This window comes from Saccopteryx leptura, chromosome 1 (genome assembly GCF_036850995.1).
Source record: "Saccopteryx leptura isolate mSacLep1 chromosome 1, mSacLep1_pri_phased_curated, whole genome shotgun sequence".
Classification (NCBI taxonomy): domain Eukaryota; kingdom Metazoa; phylum Chordata; class Mammalia; order Chiroptera; family Emballonuridae; genus Saccopteryx; species Saccopteryx leptura.
In genome coordinates this window covers 218,145,382-218,165,273 of record NC_089503.1, presented here as the reverse complement: position 1 = coordinate 218,165,273, position 19,892 = coordinate 218,145,382, and the positions used below count along the sequence as shown (strand labels likewise).

General features: G+C 38.8%; 1 protein-coding gene across 9 annotated transcripts in view; it reads right to left on the bottom strand.

Annotated features, from left to right (window-relative positions):
* DCLK2 (doublecortin like kinase 2) overlaps positions 1-19,892 on the bottom strand; it is a 143,903-nt gene that overhangs the window by 115,959 nt on the left and 8,052 nt on the right. For all 9 annotated transcript variants that reach the window (XR_010751662.1, XR_010751664.1, XM_066386295.1 and 6 more), the window contains exon 2: positions 4,641-4,975. Coding sequence is in view for 7 of the 9 variants with exons in the window: in XM_066386295.1 (XP_066242392.1) it covers positions 4,641-4,975 (335 nt within the window). In the remaining 2 variants the exon portion in view is untranslated. The remainder of the gene's footprint in view (positions 1-4,640; positions 4,976-19,892) is intronic.

Here is a 19,892-nt window from a genome sequence, read left to right as displayed (position 1 = left end):
GGAAGATGTGATCACTCAATCAGACAGAAGAGAACATTCAAGGGACACTGCATTACCAGTGCTACGGCTTATAATAAATACACCCTTCATTCCTTCTTCAGTCAGCAAATCTTTTAAACCCATAAAAAGATAACCAAGGCCCCTTCAACCTCTAACACAGGTGTCAGGATGGAATTGGTGACTGTTCATAATGAACTGCCTATAAATTGTTTAAGCTCTGTGCTTGTGTCAAAGATTAGACTTATTTAAGATGAAAACGACAAACCTAGTTAGGAAGTAACCACGAAAAAAACGTAAAAGTTTGAGGCCGACAGCCTAAAATTTAGTGCAGGAACAACTCATGAACATATCATAGTTTTTCTTTCTCATTCCTTTCTCTTCTCCTAAGCAAAGCTGTCCTTTTCTTGAGAATTTTCAGAGAGCAGATAGTTTTACACACCCATAAAATAAATAATTATAAAATTAAACTGGAATGAACACTGCCCATTTAAGGATCTGCATTAATTTTAAGCATAAGACAAATTTCTTACACTACTTCAAAGCAAGATTTAATGTCCTCTTTATAGTTATAACATATCTCAACCAAAAAACACATGAAGTTTTACATTGCAAGCCCACCTAGAGTACAGATGTTGAATCATTGCCAATACAACTACAGCTTTGAAGGATACCTGGCACTCTGAAAATATCCAAAGTTATGCCAAGGAAAAATAAAATCTAGTCTATGTCCAAAGAAATGTTTTATTTAAATGTTTAAAAGAATCTCTTTTTGTTGCACATGGGAAATGATGTTTAGACAGGAACAGTGACAAAAGTGATGCTTGTAACATTATAGCCACATGTCACAATTTCAAGGATTAACTCATAATGTTTTAATTTCCACAATCTGATTGAAATCAGTCTTTGTTTTCTTTCTCAGTGCTTGAGTTTTTGCTTTCCAATAGGCATGAGGAAGGAGCAGTAGAAATCAGAACAGCAAGTGCTGGATTTCTGATGGCAACTATAATTGGGTTTCCTTCGGAATTCGTTTTTTAAAAAATTCTTCCTGTACTTTTTCTTTTTTAACATAAAATTGAAACCATACTATAGAGTTTTTGTCTTGTTTTTTCCATTTAACCTCTTCCCATGTCTTTTAATAGTCCCCCAAACATAATTTTCACTGGCTACTCCTAAGAATTTTATGGTAATATTATTTTAATTGTTTTCTAGTTTAGGGCTTTTAAATGATTTCCAGTCTTTTGCTCTTGTTTTTGGGATGAATTCTCATGCATAATTAGGTTCACATCTAAGGTTATTTAAGATAAATCCCTTTAAGTTAATATATTAGTTCAAACAGTAAGAACATTTATATAGTTGTACAAAACAAACTGCTTTCCATAAAGATTATGAAATTTACACTTCCATCATTCTTTTGAGAATGGCAATTCAGTGCATATTTAAAATGAATATTTTCTTTTTCAAAAACGTATCTGTTTTAAATATTAAAAATATTTCATTGCTTTAATTCATATCATATTTATTTAGTGAGACTGAACCTTTTATACCTAGTATTTATAATTCTACCTTTTCAAATTGTTTGGTCTTTGGTTCATCTTGCCATTGCAGTGTTAAGTTTTTTTCATATTAAACTACTATAACTTAATATAAAAGTATATAACCCTTGTTTATGACATCTAGAAAGTTTTCATTTTTATGTCGTCTAATCAATCTTTCCCTTTGTGATATTCCTACTACTTCTTTGCTTAAAAATCCTTTCCCATTTCAACACAACTATTGACATCTTTTCCTTTAGTTCTTTTGTTTCATGTTGACATCTATATTTTTAAAACACCTGGAATTTATTTTTGGTATAGTATGAGAATGATGATTTAGTATCTGTTAGCATGAGAGCCCATTAATCATTATTTCCAATATCTGCCTGCCTATTTTTCCATATTAACTTTTAAAATCACTTTGTCAGGTATCCCTCCTCACAAACACTCATTTAGATTCTTATTGAAATTGCAATTAAACTATAAATAAAAATCAGGAAGAAATGTTTACAAGAATGCTTAGCCTGACCTGTGGTGGCGCAATGGCTAGAGAGTCGACCTGGAACACTGAAGTCGCCAGTTCAAAACCCTGGGCTTGCCTGCTCAAGGCACATACGGGAAGTGATGCTTCCCGCTCCTCTTCCCATTTTCTCTTTCTCTCTCTAAACATTAATAAATAAACTCTAAAAAAAAAAAAAAATACAATTTGCCCTGGCCGGATAGCTCCGTTGGTTGGAGCTTCATCCTGAAGCACAGAGGTTGTCGGTTTGATTCCCGGTCAGGGCACATACAGGACCAAATCAATTTCCTGTCTCTCTCTCTCTCTTTCTCTCCCCTCCTCTCTGGCTAAAATCAATAAATAAATTTAAAAAAATAAATTAAAAAAGAGAGGGGAAAAAAAGAATGCAGAATACTGGTGTTATTAGGCATCCTTACCTTGGACCGAATTATCATACAAATACTTCCAGTATCTCATCTGTATACCGATATACACAGACTTATGGTTTCAGATAGGATTTTTGAGTCAGACAATTTGCCTTCCATTTGTATTACTAAATTTCTAACTGAATACAGATTTTGTATATTGTCAAATGCTTTTGTGACATCTTTTTGGGATTACGTGTACAATAACTTTATCTTCTAGATCCCATGTATTGACAGGTTTCTAAAAAGTAAGCCGTCCTTGAATTCTAGTCATGAATCCTGCTCATAGCAGTGCACTATTCTTTAATTAATGTTAATGACTTGCACTTGCTTGTGCTTTAGTTGACATTTTTACATCTAAATATTCCTAGCCTAGAGCTTTTTTGAAGAACTACTAAAATTTCAACGATTACTATTTTAATTAGATTTTCAACTTCTTTATTTCACTTAAAATTTCCCTGAAGAAAATTCATTTGGAGATTTCCAAACCCAAGTTTCAATTTTTAAAATCTCTGCATATACTGTTTTTTTGTTTGTTTTTTTTACAGAGACAGAGAGAGGGATAGATAGGGACAGACAGACAGGAACGAGAGACATGAGAAGCATCAATCATTAGTTTTTCCTTGCGCATTGCGACACCTTAGTTGTTCATTGATTGCTTTCTCATATGTGCCTTGACCACGGGCCTTCAGCAGACCGAGTGACCCCTTACTCATGCCAGTGACCTTGGGTCCAAGCTGGTGAGCTTTGCTCAAACCAGATGAGCCCGCGCTCAACCTGGCAACCCAGGGTCTCGAACCTGGGTCCTCTGCATCCCAGTCCGACGCTCTATCCACTGCGCCACCGCCTGGTCAGGCTGCATATATTGTTTACATGCCAATTAGGTTTTCTAATTTGGCATACTTCTGATTTTCATTTTTCCTTTTGTTGGGTATCTTAAATATTTATCTTTATAGTTTCTGCCTTCCCCACATCCACCAAAAATTAGCTATTTATCCAATCTCCTTTCTGTCTCATGGTCTAATTTAGTTTCACTTACTTGCAGAATAAATCTTAGTGTTTTGTGTTGTACGGTGCTATTCACTCAACTTCAAAAGTGTCTTATTTCCAGTAATACTACAAGCCTGTCCAGGGACAGGCTGCCTTCTAATCATTACTCTAATTAACTAGAAAAGTCGTAACTTCACTATACTCTACTGGAATCTTTAGAACCTAATTTTTAAATTTTGTTAATGATTCAGAAAGCAACCTAGTAACTAGATATGGTTTTAGATTTTTTTTTCCCCAGAAGACACTGCTCCAGTGTTTCCCATTATTCATTTTCAGCACTACATGAGCCAAACACTTCAAAATAAGTTATTTTCAAGTAAAGAAACAAAATGAAATGAAAAAACAAATTGAGTGTTGGAAACTATGTTTATACAATGCAAATATAAACAATTTAACCTTATTGAAATTAGGGAAAAATACACTCCAGAAACCACATGTTTCTCTTTAGGAATGATAATCTGATTGTAGCAAAACTCGGCATTTGTGTAACCGCTGCTATTCATGCATTCTTGCAATCTGCCTCCCCCTTTTTTAGCCCATTAGATCCCCTGGTATACTGTTACCATAACTTGGCATGCATTTTTCTGTGCAATTTGTGTGTGTGTGTTTTCTTGTTGTTGTTTTCTTCTTTCCAGAAATGATGATTAATTACCTCCTTTCTTCCCTCTGAAATTCATATGGACATTGCTATATAAGTACTTTCTTTTAAATGCATTTCCCATAGAATACGTGAATGGGGAGGAAGGTCTTTCTAAAAATGATAATATCTTTAATTTTGACTCCTGTGGCTGACCCAAACCCATAATGACTTTACTAGCCAATGGATGTTCTTATTCTTAAATAGAAAGCATCCCACTTAATGTGGGAAGAAGCCTCTACAATTATACTTTTCCCTAAGAAGCTTACATTTCCCTTCCAGTGACCATAAGAAGTATAGATGGATTTCATGAGTGGCTTACAGTTTTCATAATAAAGGCTAACACAGAAACACAAAAACCCACACACAACCCTCAAGTAGGACAACTAAAATAATATCTAGCAGACGATCAAGTTCCTATCATCAAACATGTAACCACCACAGACCAAGGAGGATTTCAAAGGAAGATGGAGAGCCGGGGGCTAGACACGTCTTACCTGCTTGCCGTCCAGCGTGCAGAGCCTCTTGACCACTCCTGAGTCTAGTTTAATGGCTTCGGTGATATCTGTTAAGACTTGTTCAAAGGAATGAGCAGTCTTCTTGTTTAGAAGGATCCTCACGGCTTTTCTAGGCTTCACCCCACTTCGAATCACAGTCACTAGTTTCGGTTTGATGAAGTCCTTGCTTTCCTTCGCTTCACTTCTCCCCGAGGAGGGAGCAGCCACGGCTCGGGCTGCCCCACCCTTGATGTTCACGGACCAGTTCGGATGAATGTTTTTTGTGTAATCAACTTTACGAAATGGTTCGTTTGACGCACACACGTAACTCTCACCTAAAAAGCAAAAATCAGTTTGATTAGTGTCATTTCCCCGCCACGGAAGAACAAATGCTGGAGGCCCATTAAGCAGACTCCTAAATTAACAGGTCCGCTGACAGGTATTTAGGTCCTTCTCCCCTGGCAGCGTCCCCACCCGCCCTGTGTTTTTAGAGCATATAGGTTGGTTTTGACAATAAGTCTGTCATGGGATGAACAGCATGGGGCAAAGAAAATAAGAGAGGTCTGGGTTTTGTTCTGATCAGAAGTGTCATCCTGGATCATTTCTCTGTACTTTGGGTCTCAGTATCATCTGTCAAATAAAATTGTTGAACCAGATGATTCCCAAAGTACTTCCTAGTTCTAAAGTCTATTAACTAATCTAACTTTTTCCAAACATTCATCTGGAAGAAATAATTATATCACAAAATAATTAATTCATATAAAGAAAGAAAACTGTTTGCTTCCTCCTCTCAATTATAGATTTCAGTCCTAAGCAAAGAATGATCACATAAATTCAGGGGTCCCCAAACTTTTTACACAGAGGGCCAGTTCACTGTCCCTCAGACCATTGGAGGGCCACCACATACAGTGCTCCTCTCACTGACCACCAATCAAAGAGGTGCCCCTTCTGGAAGTGCGGAGGGGGCTGGATAAATGACCTCAGGGGGCCGCATGTGGACCGCGGGCTGTAGTTTGGGGATGCCTGAAGCTGATTATGCTATGTTCTGTTATAGGATCATTTACTCAATTAATGAAGCACTACAAAAAGGAAGAATAGCTTTGACAGCTCAAAGACAGGCATTTTTCTTAATTAAAAAATGTGGATTTAAAATAATTTAAAGAGATACCCTTTTCTGTATCTACTTAAATGGGAAAGAATATAAGTCATTAAAATTATACGTCATTGGGCCTGACCTGTGGTGGCGCAGTGGATAAAGCATCGACCTGGAAATGCTGAGGTCGCCGGTTCGAAACCCTGGGCTTGCCTGGTCAAGGCACATATGGGAGTTGATGCTTCCAGCTCCTCCCCCCTTCTCTCTCTCTGTCTCTCTCTCTCTCTCTCTCTCTCTCTCTTTCCTCTCTAAAAATGAATAAAAATTTAAAAAAAATTATATGTCATTACACAGTCTTCTGCTCAATTTTTACTAAGAAAAACATAAGAACTCTACTGTCAATTGGTTAATGGAGTCAATGTCCATTAATTTTAAGTTCCAAAGTTATGTGTTAAAAAATATTTTTTTCATTGATCAAGCATAATTATATGTTAAAAAATCATAATTTTTCTTTTGGGAGATTCAGAGGTTACCCAAATCTCTTTGTCTCAACTTTTTGGCATACAAGATAAGATGGTTACACTCCAAGATTTTCTCTAAGATATCCTCTAACTCAAAAAAGAATCCATGCCTGACCAGGCTGTAGCGCAGTGGATAGAGCATCGAACTGGGATGCGGAGGACCCAGGTTCGAGACCCTGAGGTCGCCAGCTTGAGTGCGGGTCATCTGGTTTGAGCAAAGCTCACCAGCTTGGACCCAAGGTTGCTCATCTCTCTCCCTTCCTGTCTGTCCCTATCTATCCCTCTCTGATTCTCTCTCTGTCTCTGTAAAAAAATTAAATTTAATTTAAAAAAAAGAATCCATTATTTTTCCCCCATTCTGTAAAATAGTTTCATTCTTAATACTGTAATTACATGATACAACCCTTAAATGCTGCGAATGCTTAAAACAAAAATAGTCAAAATAGTTAAGGGAAGTCCTGAGGAAAACTTACTCATATAAATATTATATTTAACTATTGTCAGGAAGTTCTTAAATCCTGATTCCTGGAGAACTAAAAGACTTAGTTTAGTCAGAAGCAGATGAATAATTCAGTAGCAGATCAGGCACACAGGAGGGTCTGAAAAGTGGAGTAATGTCTCCTTGGATCCCCATCCAAGAAAACAAGGGACAGTCAGAGGCTTTAAAGCTGTGTCCACACCAGTCATTTGAAATCTAGACCGACCACAACCATTTAGAGATTTTTCACCTCTTAGGTTTATCTAAATCATTTTTCCTAGTGTAATCATCTGGGGAAATGTCACATAATTTCAAAAATAGATATAAATTTAATAAAACAACTATGTATCAAATGCATGTAGTAATGAGCAAAAATATACTATCATGATTTTGCTTTAACTTAATAGAGAAAGCAATTCTCACATTAAAAAGGCTCTTACTGCCTGACCAGGTGGTGGCACAGTGGATAGAGCGTCGGACTAGGATGCGGAAGGACCCAGCCAGGTTCGAGACACTGAGGTCGCCAGCTTGAGCGCGGGCTCATCTGTTTTGAGCAAAAAGAAGCTCACCAGCTTGGACCCAAAGTCGCTGGCTCAAGCAAGGGGTTACTTGGTCTGCTGTAGCCCCACGGTCAAGGCTCATATGAGAAAGCAATCAGTGAACAACTAAGGAGTCCCAACGAAAAACTGATAATTGATGCTTCTCATCTCTCTTTGCTCCTGTCTGTCTGTCCCTGTCTATCCCTCTCTCTGACTCTCTCTGTCCCTGTAAAAAAATAAATAAATAAAATAAAATAAAAAGCTCTTACTAATTTAACCTATGATAAAAATTGTATGTTCTGATCCAAAATATTAAAAGAAAAGCAAAAAGAGAAACCAACAAAAGAAGGTAGTTTTTTCCCCTAAGAGCAGAGAGAAGTTAGCTGGAGAAAAGCCTTTCCCAATATAAAGAGAGAAGAGACGATGGCCAAAGGAGCAAAATAAGAAATTTCATGTCAGATTTCCTTGGTCAACCTAGTCCCTGCACAGTCGGCGTATTAACTGAAAAGACGCCTTTTAAGTTTGTAAAAATAGAAACAGTCTCATGCATACAGAGAAGAGACTGACAGCTGTCAGAAGGAATGGGGGTTGTGGGGTTGGGTGAAAAAAGGTGAGGGGATTAAGAAAAACCCTTTCACAGACAACAATACGGTGATTACAAGAGGGCAGGGGTGGGGGAGGGAGAAGAGGGTAAGGGGGATAAATGGTGATGGAAGGAGACTTGACTTGCAGTGGTGCAAACACAATGCAGTGTACAGATGCTGTGTTATAGAATTGTATGCCTGAGACCTATATATAACTTTATTAATCAAATCATCAACACACTCAATAAAAATTTTCCTTTAAAAATATCTGTATTTTGCCTTTTTACATGAGTTCATATGTCGGAATAAAAAATGGTCAAAGCAGCCTGTCTTTTACTTTGTTTGCACATGGTTACAGATAAATGTTAATGCCCTCCTTCTAGCCCTTCCTCCTTTCACAATGTTTCTACTTAAAACTTTTAGATAAGTTCCACTAATAACTATGCAAAGTTTTGAATCAAGGCTGGCCAATGCCTGCTAGACAGAGCCTCACCCCTTCTTTACATCCACAGGAGACATTCACAGAGTAGTCTTCTGTTAGGCCTAGACTGACCTTCATAATATGCAGTGACTACCTACTATGCACCAGCCCGTCTGCTAGGTGCTGCCATGATACGAAACCCACTTTGGCATCCTTGGTACTCAACATTTCAACACAGAATTTCAGGATGTGATTTTGAGGTCAGAATTGTATTTTCCTATATTGGACACATAAAACCCTAAAGTATATACTATGTGCCTTGATAACAATAGACACCACAATACCCAGGCTAGCTTCCCTCATTATGTGCCCACCCAGCTCAAACAATCTGATTGTAATTTTGTCACTTACATTGATTTGCCTACAGGAAGAGATTTGCCTTTAGGCTGACGAAAGAATTTAAAATTTTGGTTCCTTGGGTCAGTTACAGCTCCTGCTGTTAATGGAATTATTACTCTGTTAGATAATAGGCACCTACAAGATTGATTAGAAGAAACTGGCCTCCCCCCAATCATATTCATGCTACTATATGGATTCTTGTTTAAGGTGTTACTCCTCTGCCTGACCAGGCGGTGGCACAGTGAATCGAGTGTCAGCCTGGGATGCAGAGGACCCAGGTTCGAAACCCTGACATCGCCAGCTTGACTGTGGGATCAGAAACATAACCCAATGGTCGCTGGCTTGAGCCCAAAGGCCAAGGTCATTGACTTGAGCAAGGTGTCACAGGCTCAGCTGGAACCCCCAGGCAAAGCACATATGAGAAAGTAATCACTGAACAACTAAGGTGCCACAACGAAGAATTGATGCTTCTCATCTCTCTCCCTTCTTGTCTCTCCTTCTCTCTTTGTCTCTCTCATTTAAAAAAAAAAAAAGTTACTCCTCTGCCAACATGTCACCGCTCTCTTCCTTACCATCCTGGTGAGCAACTTCACCTTCTACTCAAACTATTCAGCTAGAAACTGAGGTGTCATCCTTCATTCCTCTGGTTCCTTAACATACTCACTACATCCTGACATCAAGTTCTGTCCACTGTACCCTTTAATATTTCTAAAAATGTCCCTCCCGTCTGCCCCCATCACCACCCACTTTCCACCTGGATCAATGTAAGCCTCTTCTGTTTCCTGCTCATTCCCTAACAATATAACGAGTTTTCCAAATGGAAGTACATTTTATGCTGAAAGAATATATTCTAAAATAAAAGTCTTGATATACTGATAAAAATTCATTGAGATAATTTATTTAATTCTTACCAATGCATGTTAAGAGTGCATTTACCAAAGCAAGGAAAGGGTAAGAGCTCATTAAAAATTAGAGTTAAACTAGCATATAAATGTATATATAAATGAATGGATGAATATACAAAAAAATCAAACAGTCCCTGGGTCCAGAACTGATCTGATATTCACAGCAAGACTCAATGTTATTACAAGCTGGTCTGACACTCACAGTCAGACCTGTATTCTCCTGTGGGATATAATCTCACAGAGTATCTGTGTCAAGCAAAGGTGCTCTGAACCTATAACAAAGTGATATGTTTGTGCAACCCAAAAATACCAAATATCTCCCCCACACTCAATTAGTGACTGTCACTTCTTTACCATTTAAAGATTTTTCCTCAATCCTATTCTAGTTTGCTCTCCCTATAAGATTTAATGAGATACCCAATTATAGAAATGCCCTTCCTTCTGAAAGCACTCAATGCAGAATGATCATCTGCTTCCTTAGATAATCCTGAAATTACCCAACCGAAGTCCAAATTCTATGATAGGTCTAACGCTCTCTTCCTGAGACACCCCAGTGTAACCTATTATGTCTCTGTATCTTTGCTGTATTGAATAAGCCCAACTCTATGTACACTCCTGGTGGACTTTGGCTGAAGAGAACTGAGATACAGTCTCTCTCTTTAGTAACAGTTCTTTGACCATAAGATACTAAGAGAAAATCATTTTGAAATTTATGATCATGAGAATACTACATATTGTACAAAGAGGATTTGCTTTCTGTACAGAAAAAGGATGGTTAGAAGCATAAGCAGGTTATACAACTTCATTGCTTTCAAGCATGGAAAAAAACAGCAAGTCTATTTTTTTTTTTTTTATTATCTCCAGAGGCATGGTTATGGCTTTTTCCCATTGACATTTGTTCAAAGACATGTTGTATTACTTTACATTTAGCAGGCTGACAAACTAAGTGTCCATAACTGTGTAGTACAACTGGGTATTTCTTAATCATTAATTTTCACCCTTAATCAAATTAATTGACTATTTAAAAAAGGTAAGACGCTATTAAAAACTAGAAACTCACAAATTTCTTGTTCTCTGAAAATCTTCTTCCTTACAAATATATTTTACTCTGTGCCAATTTTTCGTACTTCCTCTCCCTATTCAGTGATAAGGGGACTCTCCTCCTGTTCACTGCTGTGTCTCTGAGCCAGGACTTGGGTCCTTCCCTCTCCACAGGCTGAGATTTCAAGGCATTCTTCTTTTCTCCTGTTAAACTAGACAACCCTCTCTACAGGATTATACACAGTGTCTCCCACCTTGAACACACACACAGATCCTCCCCTCTCCTCATTCCTCATCCCACTCAACTTAACATGCTTTTGGCTTCTATTCACTCCCAAGTTATAGAGCACTCCTCAATGGAACCACAAGATATCCTGAATAGCCAAAGCACTCTTGAGAAAGATGAACAAAGTTGGAGGCATAGACAATATCTACTATCAAACCATATGTACTTCGAGGCTATTATTATAATCAAAGCAGCATGGTACTGGCATAAAAACAGACACATATAACAATGGAACAGAATAGAGAACTCAGAAATAAACCCCAACTATATGGTCAATTAATCTATGACAAAGGAGGCAAGAATATACAATGGGGTACAGACATTCTATCAATAAATGGTGCTGGGAAAACTGGACAGATACATGCAAAAAACAAAAGTAGACCACTTCCTTATACCACATAGAAAAATAAAATCAAAATGGGTGAAAGATTAAAATGTAAAACCTGAACCATAAAACTCCTGGAAGAAAAGGTAGACAGGAAACTATTTAACATTGCTTTTAGCAATATTTTTTTGGCCACGTCTCCTTGGACAAGGGAAACAAAAGAAAAAATAAACAAATGGACTACATCAAACTAAAAAGCTTCTGCACAGCAAAAGAATCAACAAATCAAAAAAGCAGTCCACTTAATGGGAGAAGATACTCATTTATGATATATCCCATAAGGAGATAATATAAAAATATATAAAGAACTCATACAATTTAACACCAAACAATCCAATTAAAAAATGGGCCAACACCCTCAACAGACATTTCTCCAAAGAGGACATACAGATGGCCAATAGATATATAAAATGATGCTCAACATAACTAATCATCAGAAAAATGCAAATTAAAACCACAATGAGACAGCACCTCAAGCCTGTCAGAACAGCTATCATCAATATATCAACAAGCAAGTGTTGGCAAGGATGTGGAGAAAAGGAAACCACTGTCCACCATTGGTGAAACTGCAAACTCTTGAAGCCAGTATGGATAACAGTATGAAGGATTCCCCCAAAATTAAAAATATAACTATCATATAATTCAGTAATCCCATTTCTGGGCATGTGTGTGTTTATGCATGTGTATGATATGTGTGTGTGTATACCTACACATGCATATACACACATGCTAATATATATAGATGTACACACACACACACACACAATGGAATTTTGCCTGGCCATAAAAGGAATAAAATCTTGCCCTTTGTGACATGGGTGGACCTAGAGGGTACTATGCTAAGTGAAATAGTCAGAAAGAGAAAGACAAATGCCGTAAGATTTCATTTATATGTGGAATCTAAAACACAAATCAACGAACACACAAAACAAAAAGAAACTCATAGATACAGAGAACAAACTGATAGTTGCTATTTGGGGAGGGGTTGGGGAGCTGTGTGAAACACGTGAAAGGAAGAGGTACAAATTGGCAGTTACACAGAGTCACGGGATGCAAAGTACAGCATAGGGAATATACAGTCAACACCGTAAAAACTGCGCATGGTGCCAGGTGGGTACTAGACTTTTTGGGGGAAGAGGGGGTCACTTCATAAGTTAGATGGATACTTAATCACTCTGCTGTACACCTCAAACCATTATATTGAATGCTAACTGCAATTGAAAAGTAATAAAAAATCTTAAAAAGCACTCGTCCTTTTTTCCTACTTCGTCACCCAGTATTTGCCCTTAAGCTGCCACGGTGTCACTTCTGCCACCTGCGCTCCACTGGCTGAAACACTGCTTGCCCTGATCCCCAAGTACGTCTCTCCTCAATGCTAGCACACCTTTCCAACTGCACTCGGGCTTTGCTCAGGGCACTGGACAGCAGTCGCGATTCTCTTCCTGCAGATCCTTTTCCTTTGGCGTCCATAATCTAATTTATTTTATTTTACCTCTTACTTTGCCCCCTCTGGGTCTGCTTTCCAGGATCCCTGTCTCCCCCCATCCAAGCACCCCTCCTCCCCATTAGATTCTACATGGGCAGCTGCAACACCCTCCCCCCACTTCAGCCACCACCTGACAACCCAAAACAAAGAGGGTACCCTCAGCCAACTCCTTTCTCTTGAGTTCAAGTCACTTATAGAACATCTCTAGTAAATAAATACATGGATAAAACTTAACTTCATGCCCCATTATTGCCACACTGACCTCAAACTCATTTCTTCCTGAATTCTACAACTTATTGAATGAAATTACCACTAACGAAATCTTCTGCTTCTCTTTCCCTTTTTACCACATTCTACAGAATTGGCAAACTGTTCACTTTGCCCTAAGCACATCTGAAGTCTACCCCTCTCAACCCTGCCTTCTCTCATCCTCCCTGGATTAGAGTATTTAAACTCCTTGTATCTGGCGTCACCCCCTCACCCTACAATTAGCTGCCACAGCAAGTTCTGTAAAATGTAGATCTGGTGTCTCTCGCCTGTTTCCCTGCCTTCAGAACACGAGACAAACTCCTCAGCAGACCACACGCTGCAGCCTCATCTCCCACTACTTTCCCACAGGCTCCTTGGTTAGCATCATGCCCCTGTATTCGCAGTTTCCTTCAAACTCCTCCTACTCTTATTCTCATCCCTTCCTATGTACCTGAAATGACCTTCCTCCTCCTCCTGCCTTGCCTCTTTTTTACTGATCTGCCAAGACTACTTGCCAGTGGCAGGAAAGGAAAGCAGCAGAACCACCACATACTGCTGGGAAGATTCTAAATTGGTTCAATCACTTAGAAAATCAGGGTTGGCATTATTTATTGCTAAGTTGACAGCATACATAACATATGACCCAGAAATCCATTCCAGGAAAAGTCCCTGCAGAAATTAATGCATATGGTCACCAGAATGTTATCTATTTATATATACAAACATATACATGTATGTTTGTAGAACTACTGCTCAGTAGCCAAAGATGAGACTCAATCCCCATGCCCAGCATAGATTCTGGTGTGGTCATATAGTGCACTACTACACAGTAATGAACAGACAAGCTGCATGACGCCACAGCGAGCAAAAGGTGACAAAAGAATATATGCAGTAGGAGTCGATTTCTGCAGAGTTCCAAACAGACAAAATTTAACTATATTGATTAAGGACGTCTTCATTGTTAGCAAGAACACGAGAAGAGCAAGAGCCACACCACTGTCATATATGTATATGTATATGTATATACATATACATATGTTCTATATATTTTAATAGCTAAATTTAATAGCTAACATCCTGGAAGAGTTAAACTGGGAAGGGATGCAGTGAAAGCGTCTCATGCTGGCAATCCTATTTCTTGACATGGCCGCTTATCATAAAGGTGTTCTACTCATGATAACCCACTGGGCTGTGCATGTATGTTTTATGACCTTTCTGTAGGTATATGGGTCATCATTTTAAAATAAATTTTTAAAATTTATTTTAATGACTTTTTTAGGTAGAGGAGGGGGGAGAGAGAGGGAGAGAGAGAAAAAGGAAAGGAGAGAGAAGCTTCAACTCATTGTTCCATGTATCTGTACATCCACTGACGGCTCATCATGATGGCCTTGACCGGGGTCCAAACCTGTGACCTCAGGATAGAGGAGCCCACATCCAGAGCCCAAGCCCGTGACCCCCAGCTTGAGCCAGTGACCTCAGCACTCCAGGTCAACACTATCCACTGCGCCACTACCAGTCAGACTAAATAAAACTTTAAAAATTATGTCACTCTTGGATACTCTTGTACTGTAAGCTTTCAGTGAGTTAAAAAAAATAAGTTTCTCATAATCGTTTATTCTTTGTCTTTTGCCGCGGTTATGAATGGAGAATTTGGGGGTGACTTTGTTGTATCAAGGACAGATGCCCAGGCCTCTCACCAGCGCAACTGACTCAGAATCACTAGAAGGTGGTCCCAGAACACGTGGGTAAGGTTTTTTAAATTCCACCAAATAACTCTGAAAGCAATCCCTCATTACAAACCATTGTCTAGCTCCTTGAAAAAACTGACTGTACCTCTTTCGTATCACCCACATCTAGCACAGCACCTGGTATGTAACAGGTACTCACAACATGTTTGTCAAAGTCATGAAAAAAACGCCTATTTACAAAACAACCTGGCCCATCTCATGGTTTGGGTTTGCATCACTTTTGCACAGTATAACTGTTTATACATAATGACCCTGAGAGGCTCAGGGTCAGGCTCCTGCAAGACGTCATGCATGGCCAGAGGGACTTTTAGGGCATGCTGGTCCAACAAAAGGCAAGCTAAGGCATATGGGAAAACAAGCAGGACACGAGGGCTGTCAAGTACCCACCAACACTCTTTTGTTCACTTCAAACCACCAAAGCATCAAGAGTCCAAGGAACCTTTTTAGTCCGATAAATGTCTCTTTCAATTAACGGCATATATATGCATGAATATTTATATATATCATGGGTATTATATATACATATATATAATATGTTCAATATATTTTAATAGCTAAATCACAATAATCATCATTTAAAATGTCAAGTTACTATCAGAAATTATAAATAGCTCCATGCAACCTATAGCCCATGCAACCATATGCAGTTGGAATGTCAACAAACAGTATGTTAGCCGATTTTTCTATCAGTTACTATAAACTCTCTCACCCACCTCTATTAAAATATTTACATTAACTATCTAACACCACTGATAGTTTGTAATTATAAACAGTTTTGACATTCATGGCAGAAAATTAGTTACACAAAGTCTGGATGTTGAAACTATACCTAACCTAACTCTTGAGTGGAAGCAAACACTGAACTTTATAATGGAAAGGAAAACTTGTTTACAAGTCTATAGTACAAGGACTGTTCCAGCTTAGAGAAACCCCCACCCAAAGATTTAAATATGGTAACACAGAAAAAAAAAGGCAAAGAGAAATAAAAAAGACACTTCAGGTCTAATATCAGCAACAACAACAATAAAATCTCAGGAACCTAAATTCTTTTTTACTTCCAAAAGTAAGACAAATTACTTCCAAAGGAATGCCACCAAGGAAAACAAAGCTGAGTATGGTTCACCACAGGATGGTCTGACGTGCTTCATCAGCACTGAGATTCCCTACAGGTGGGTTATAATGAGCCTATCTCCACCTACAGCACATTGGAGCTGAGTTCTCACACCCGCTGAAACACAGGACGAGGAAAAGTGAAGACTAATTTATTACTGTGTGGCAAACAACTTAATTTTGTTTCCTGCCTGAACTGTACAGTGTGCAGAACTTACACTTCTGAGCATCAGTAAAGTAACTCAAAGTTCGCACCTCTGGCCTGGAGTCGCTCCCTCTGTACTTACTTGCTGTGTGTCTCTGATCCCACTCACACTATCACATTCACAAAATGAACAGAATGGCCTTCCCTGTCGGGCAGAATTAAGGGCAGAACTAAGGGCAGAACGTGGGATCTTTCACCTCTGAGACCAATGCTCTTTCAGTGTATCTGAAGGCAAGTGGCTGAAACAAGTCATTCCCCAAAGTCACATTCAGCTGTTCAGTCTGTACCTTCCGTAATAAAGGGGTACCAAAGCTACTTCAAACATCTGAGTCCCTATGAAGAACTGTGTCCACAAATCCGTGTTTCATTATCACAATTTAGGGGGAGTTTAACCTAACATCAAAGACGTTATGTAAACAAAAGTCCTACTCACTAACCAAAAGCTTTAAAGCTTACTCACTGAAAAAGAAATTGTCGCTCGTCCCCTGGTAGGAGGGAACCTACAGATCACATCCATTACTCCTTTTGCTGTTGACATCTGAGCCAACTCTATTTCACAATCCACAAGAGTTCACCATGGCTATTATAATTCTGTGCTGACTCTGATGGTAAGACTTCAAATGTTTATATCCTCCGATTCTGGAACATCTGAACAACTGCTTCTGAATCAAGTACAGCCAAGCTACTACTCTGTCCACAGTCTCAACGCCGAGGCATCAAGTGGTTTAATTTTGCTAGCAGTTAACAAGGAAAAAGTGGACATAATGTATGTAAAAGACATGTGCACAACAAATTAAGGCCAGAGAACATAACTGTACTAAGCAGGAATGAAAGGCTCATTGGCAGTGCAAAAGCAATTCATCATGTCACCATCTGAAAGACCAGCACACGGAACGCAGCATTCAGCACCATGGTCCTGTCGGGGATGACAGTTTAATCTGAGCAAATAGTATCTGCAGCTTTATGTTGCTATTTTGTATTTTTATGGGCTATACAGTTTTATTACACTATCAATTTGTTTTGGTTTATTGGTGTGTAAGATCTATCTGCCTAAGTACACCTATCTTTATGTTTATAAATATTTACGTTACAATGTAATTAAAGTAATGAAGGCAATATTGGGCTTCTGCAACTTGGCTGTTAGCTTTCTACACTGTTTATTTTTAAGTATCCCAAACATTGCTAAAGGTTGGGAAACACTGAAATCTTAAGGATATTGAGAGGGAGAGAGAGGGAGGGAGGGAAAGAGAGGGAGGAAGGGAAAGAGAAGGAGGAAGGGAAAGAGAGGGAGGGAGAGAGAGGGAGGGAGAGAGAGGGAGGGAGAGAGAAGGAGGGAGGGAGAGGGATCTTCAGACCAAAATGTGCCCATCTAATATTTGCAAATACACTGGGGTAGAATGGATATAGGGTCAGTCCTTCACTTGGCTCATCAAGCACAGGTAAAACTTTCCTCGACAGAGTTTCATCAACTTCTGGAGACCTCTGTTAACACCTTCCCCTTCATCTCACTGTGAGATCTAAGAGAAAGCCCTGGTCCCATTTTAAGCAAGTGCTTGGTAATGAGGATGACTTGAAAAGCTTCAGTGCAAGTGATGAAGGACTCAGAAAAGAGGTGATGTTTAGGGGTTGGGAAGCGAAGAGGAAATTTAGAGGAAAGCATGACCACGGTTTCAAAACATCTGAAGGGCTGCCATGTACAAGCAGGATGCACCTTATGTAGCTCCAAATGGTGGCTCTAGAATTACTGATGGGGGGGAGGGTTACAAAGACACACATTTTGTTTTAAGATGCTGAGGGCCACTTCTATATACCAAAGAGCCACTGCATGTTAGAGGACTTTCTGTCAGTTTTTTATGTTCATTAGGAGGCTCATATGGAATCTTCCAGCTATTACCTTTGATCACTAAACTAACAAGAGATGAGTTTAATATCAGCCTATTGCTCAAGTTCCATCTCACACAGAGACTTGATGAATATGAGCATAACCAGTACTAAGTTTCCACAAATCCTTTTGATTCTTTAGCAGACGAAGCAAAATACTGTGAAGCAAGACAACCAAGATGATGAGCCAGGGTACTGGGAAAGGGAGCCTCAATCGCTGCTGTAAGAAGTAACTCAGATCCTGAATATCAGCACCAGACTCAGAGGAAGTGCTCAATAAAGGCTCACTTAAGAAAAAAAAAAAAGAATTACATTGTTATTTAAAACTTATCAGAATAGCCTGACCAGGCAGTGGCGCAGTGGATAAAGCATAGGACTGGGATGCGGAGGACCCAGGTTCAAGACCCCAAGGTCGCCAGCTTGAGCACGGGTTCATCTGGTTTGAGCAAAACTCACCAGCTTGGACCCAAGGTCGCTGGCTCCAGCAAGGGGTTACTCGGTCTGCTGAAGGTCCGCGGTCAAGGCACATATGAGAAAGCAATCAATGAATTAAGGTGTCACAACAAAAAACTAATGATTGATGCTTCTCATCTCTCTTTGTTCCTGTCTGTCTGTCCCTATCTATCCCTCTCTCTGTCTCTGTAAAAAAATAAAAATAAAATAAAACTTATCAGTATAACCCAAAGTTTGAAAAACATACAGAGCAAAGGAAGGGATAAATCAATACCAGTATTTCAAAACTTCTGTGATATATTTTGGTTGCAAGTGGTTATAATTTAATGAACACAAACAAAAAGTCATACTTATAGATCATTTTAGTCATTTTGTTTAAGATATTAGTAAATGTTAAATCAAAAGTACTCAAGCTGATCTCACAAACCACTATTTCCCCACATCGTCATCTATAAAGTAGTAGCTTCTGACAAATTACACAATGAGTCTAGTCTATTGTTGTAGGCTGGAGAAATCATGGCAAACAGAAAAAATACTCTGGACTAGACTAAAAATTATAGCATGTTTTAAGGAATAATATTTTTTTTAAGCGAGAGGAGGGAAGATAGAGAGAGGCTCCTGCAGCTTCCCGACCAGGATCCACCTGGCAACACCATCTTGGGCTGATCTTGAATCAACTGAGTTATCTTCAGTGCCTGGGGCTGACACTCAGACCAACTGAGCTACTGGCTGCAGGAGGGGGAGAGGGAGAAGGGGGAAAGGGAGCGTAAGAGAAGCAGACTGTCATTTCATCTGTGTGCCCTGACCAGGGATTGAACCTGGGACATCTGATGCCAGGAATAAAACTTTTAGCCTTAAAATACTTCTAACTCATAGAATTTAAAAAGGCATCTCATTATATTAAATCTATATATGAAATAAATTTGCTAAAGACATTGCTTAAGAATGCAAAAGTTAAAACTAGGTATTAGCTATGTCAGAGAACTAACTCAAAGTAGACACTGAACATATTAGGGGCTCAGAATAATCTCAGGATTTAAACACACACAGAAGTAATAAAGGCACAAGAATGTGGTTATGACAGGTGTCTAAAGAGAGAAATCAAGTCAGATATCTCAGACACTAGTGAAAGTTACAAACTGTTAAAATATACTGCATCTTTTTTCTTGAACAGAAACTTATTTAAAAACTGAAATATGAAGGGACAATGAATATTTGATTTTTGCATAACTTGTTCTACTTCTGCAAATCTAGCAACTGTCCTGCTGGCTATCTTAACTGAAAAAGATTTTTAAAATAGCTATATCCACCTATTCTCACCTTTTAAAATATATATGAGACAAAAGTAAAAGTAATTATCAAACATCATATACCAGAAGTATTTGTGGCATGGGATAAAAAATAAGACAACTGTGGTCCCAGCCCTCATTGGGTTTGTCATTTTTCCTTCGCTGAGAACATTCTATGA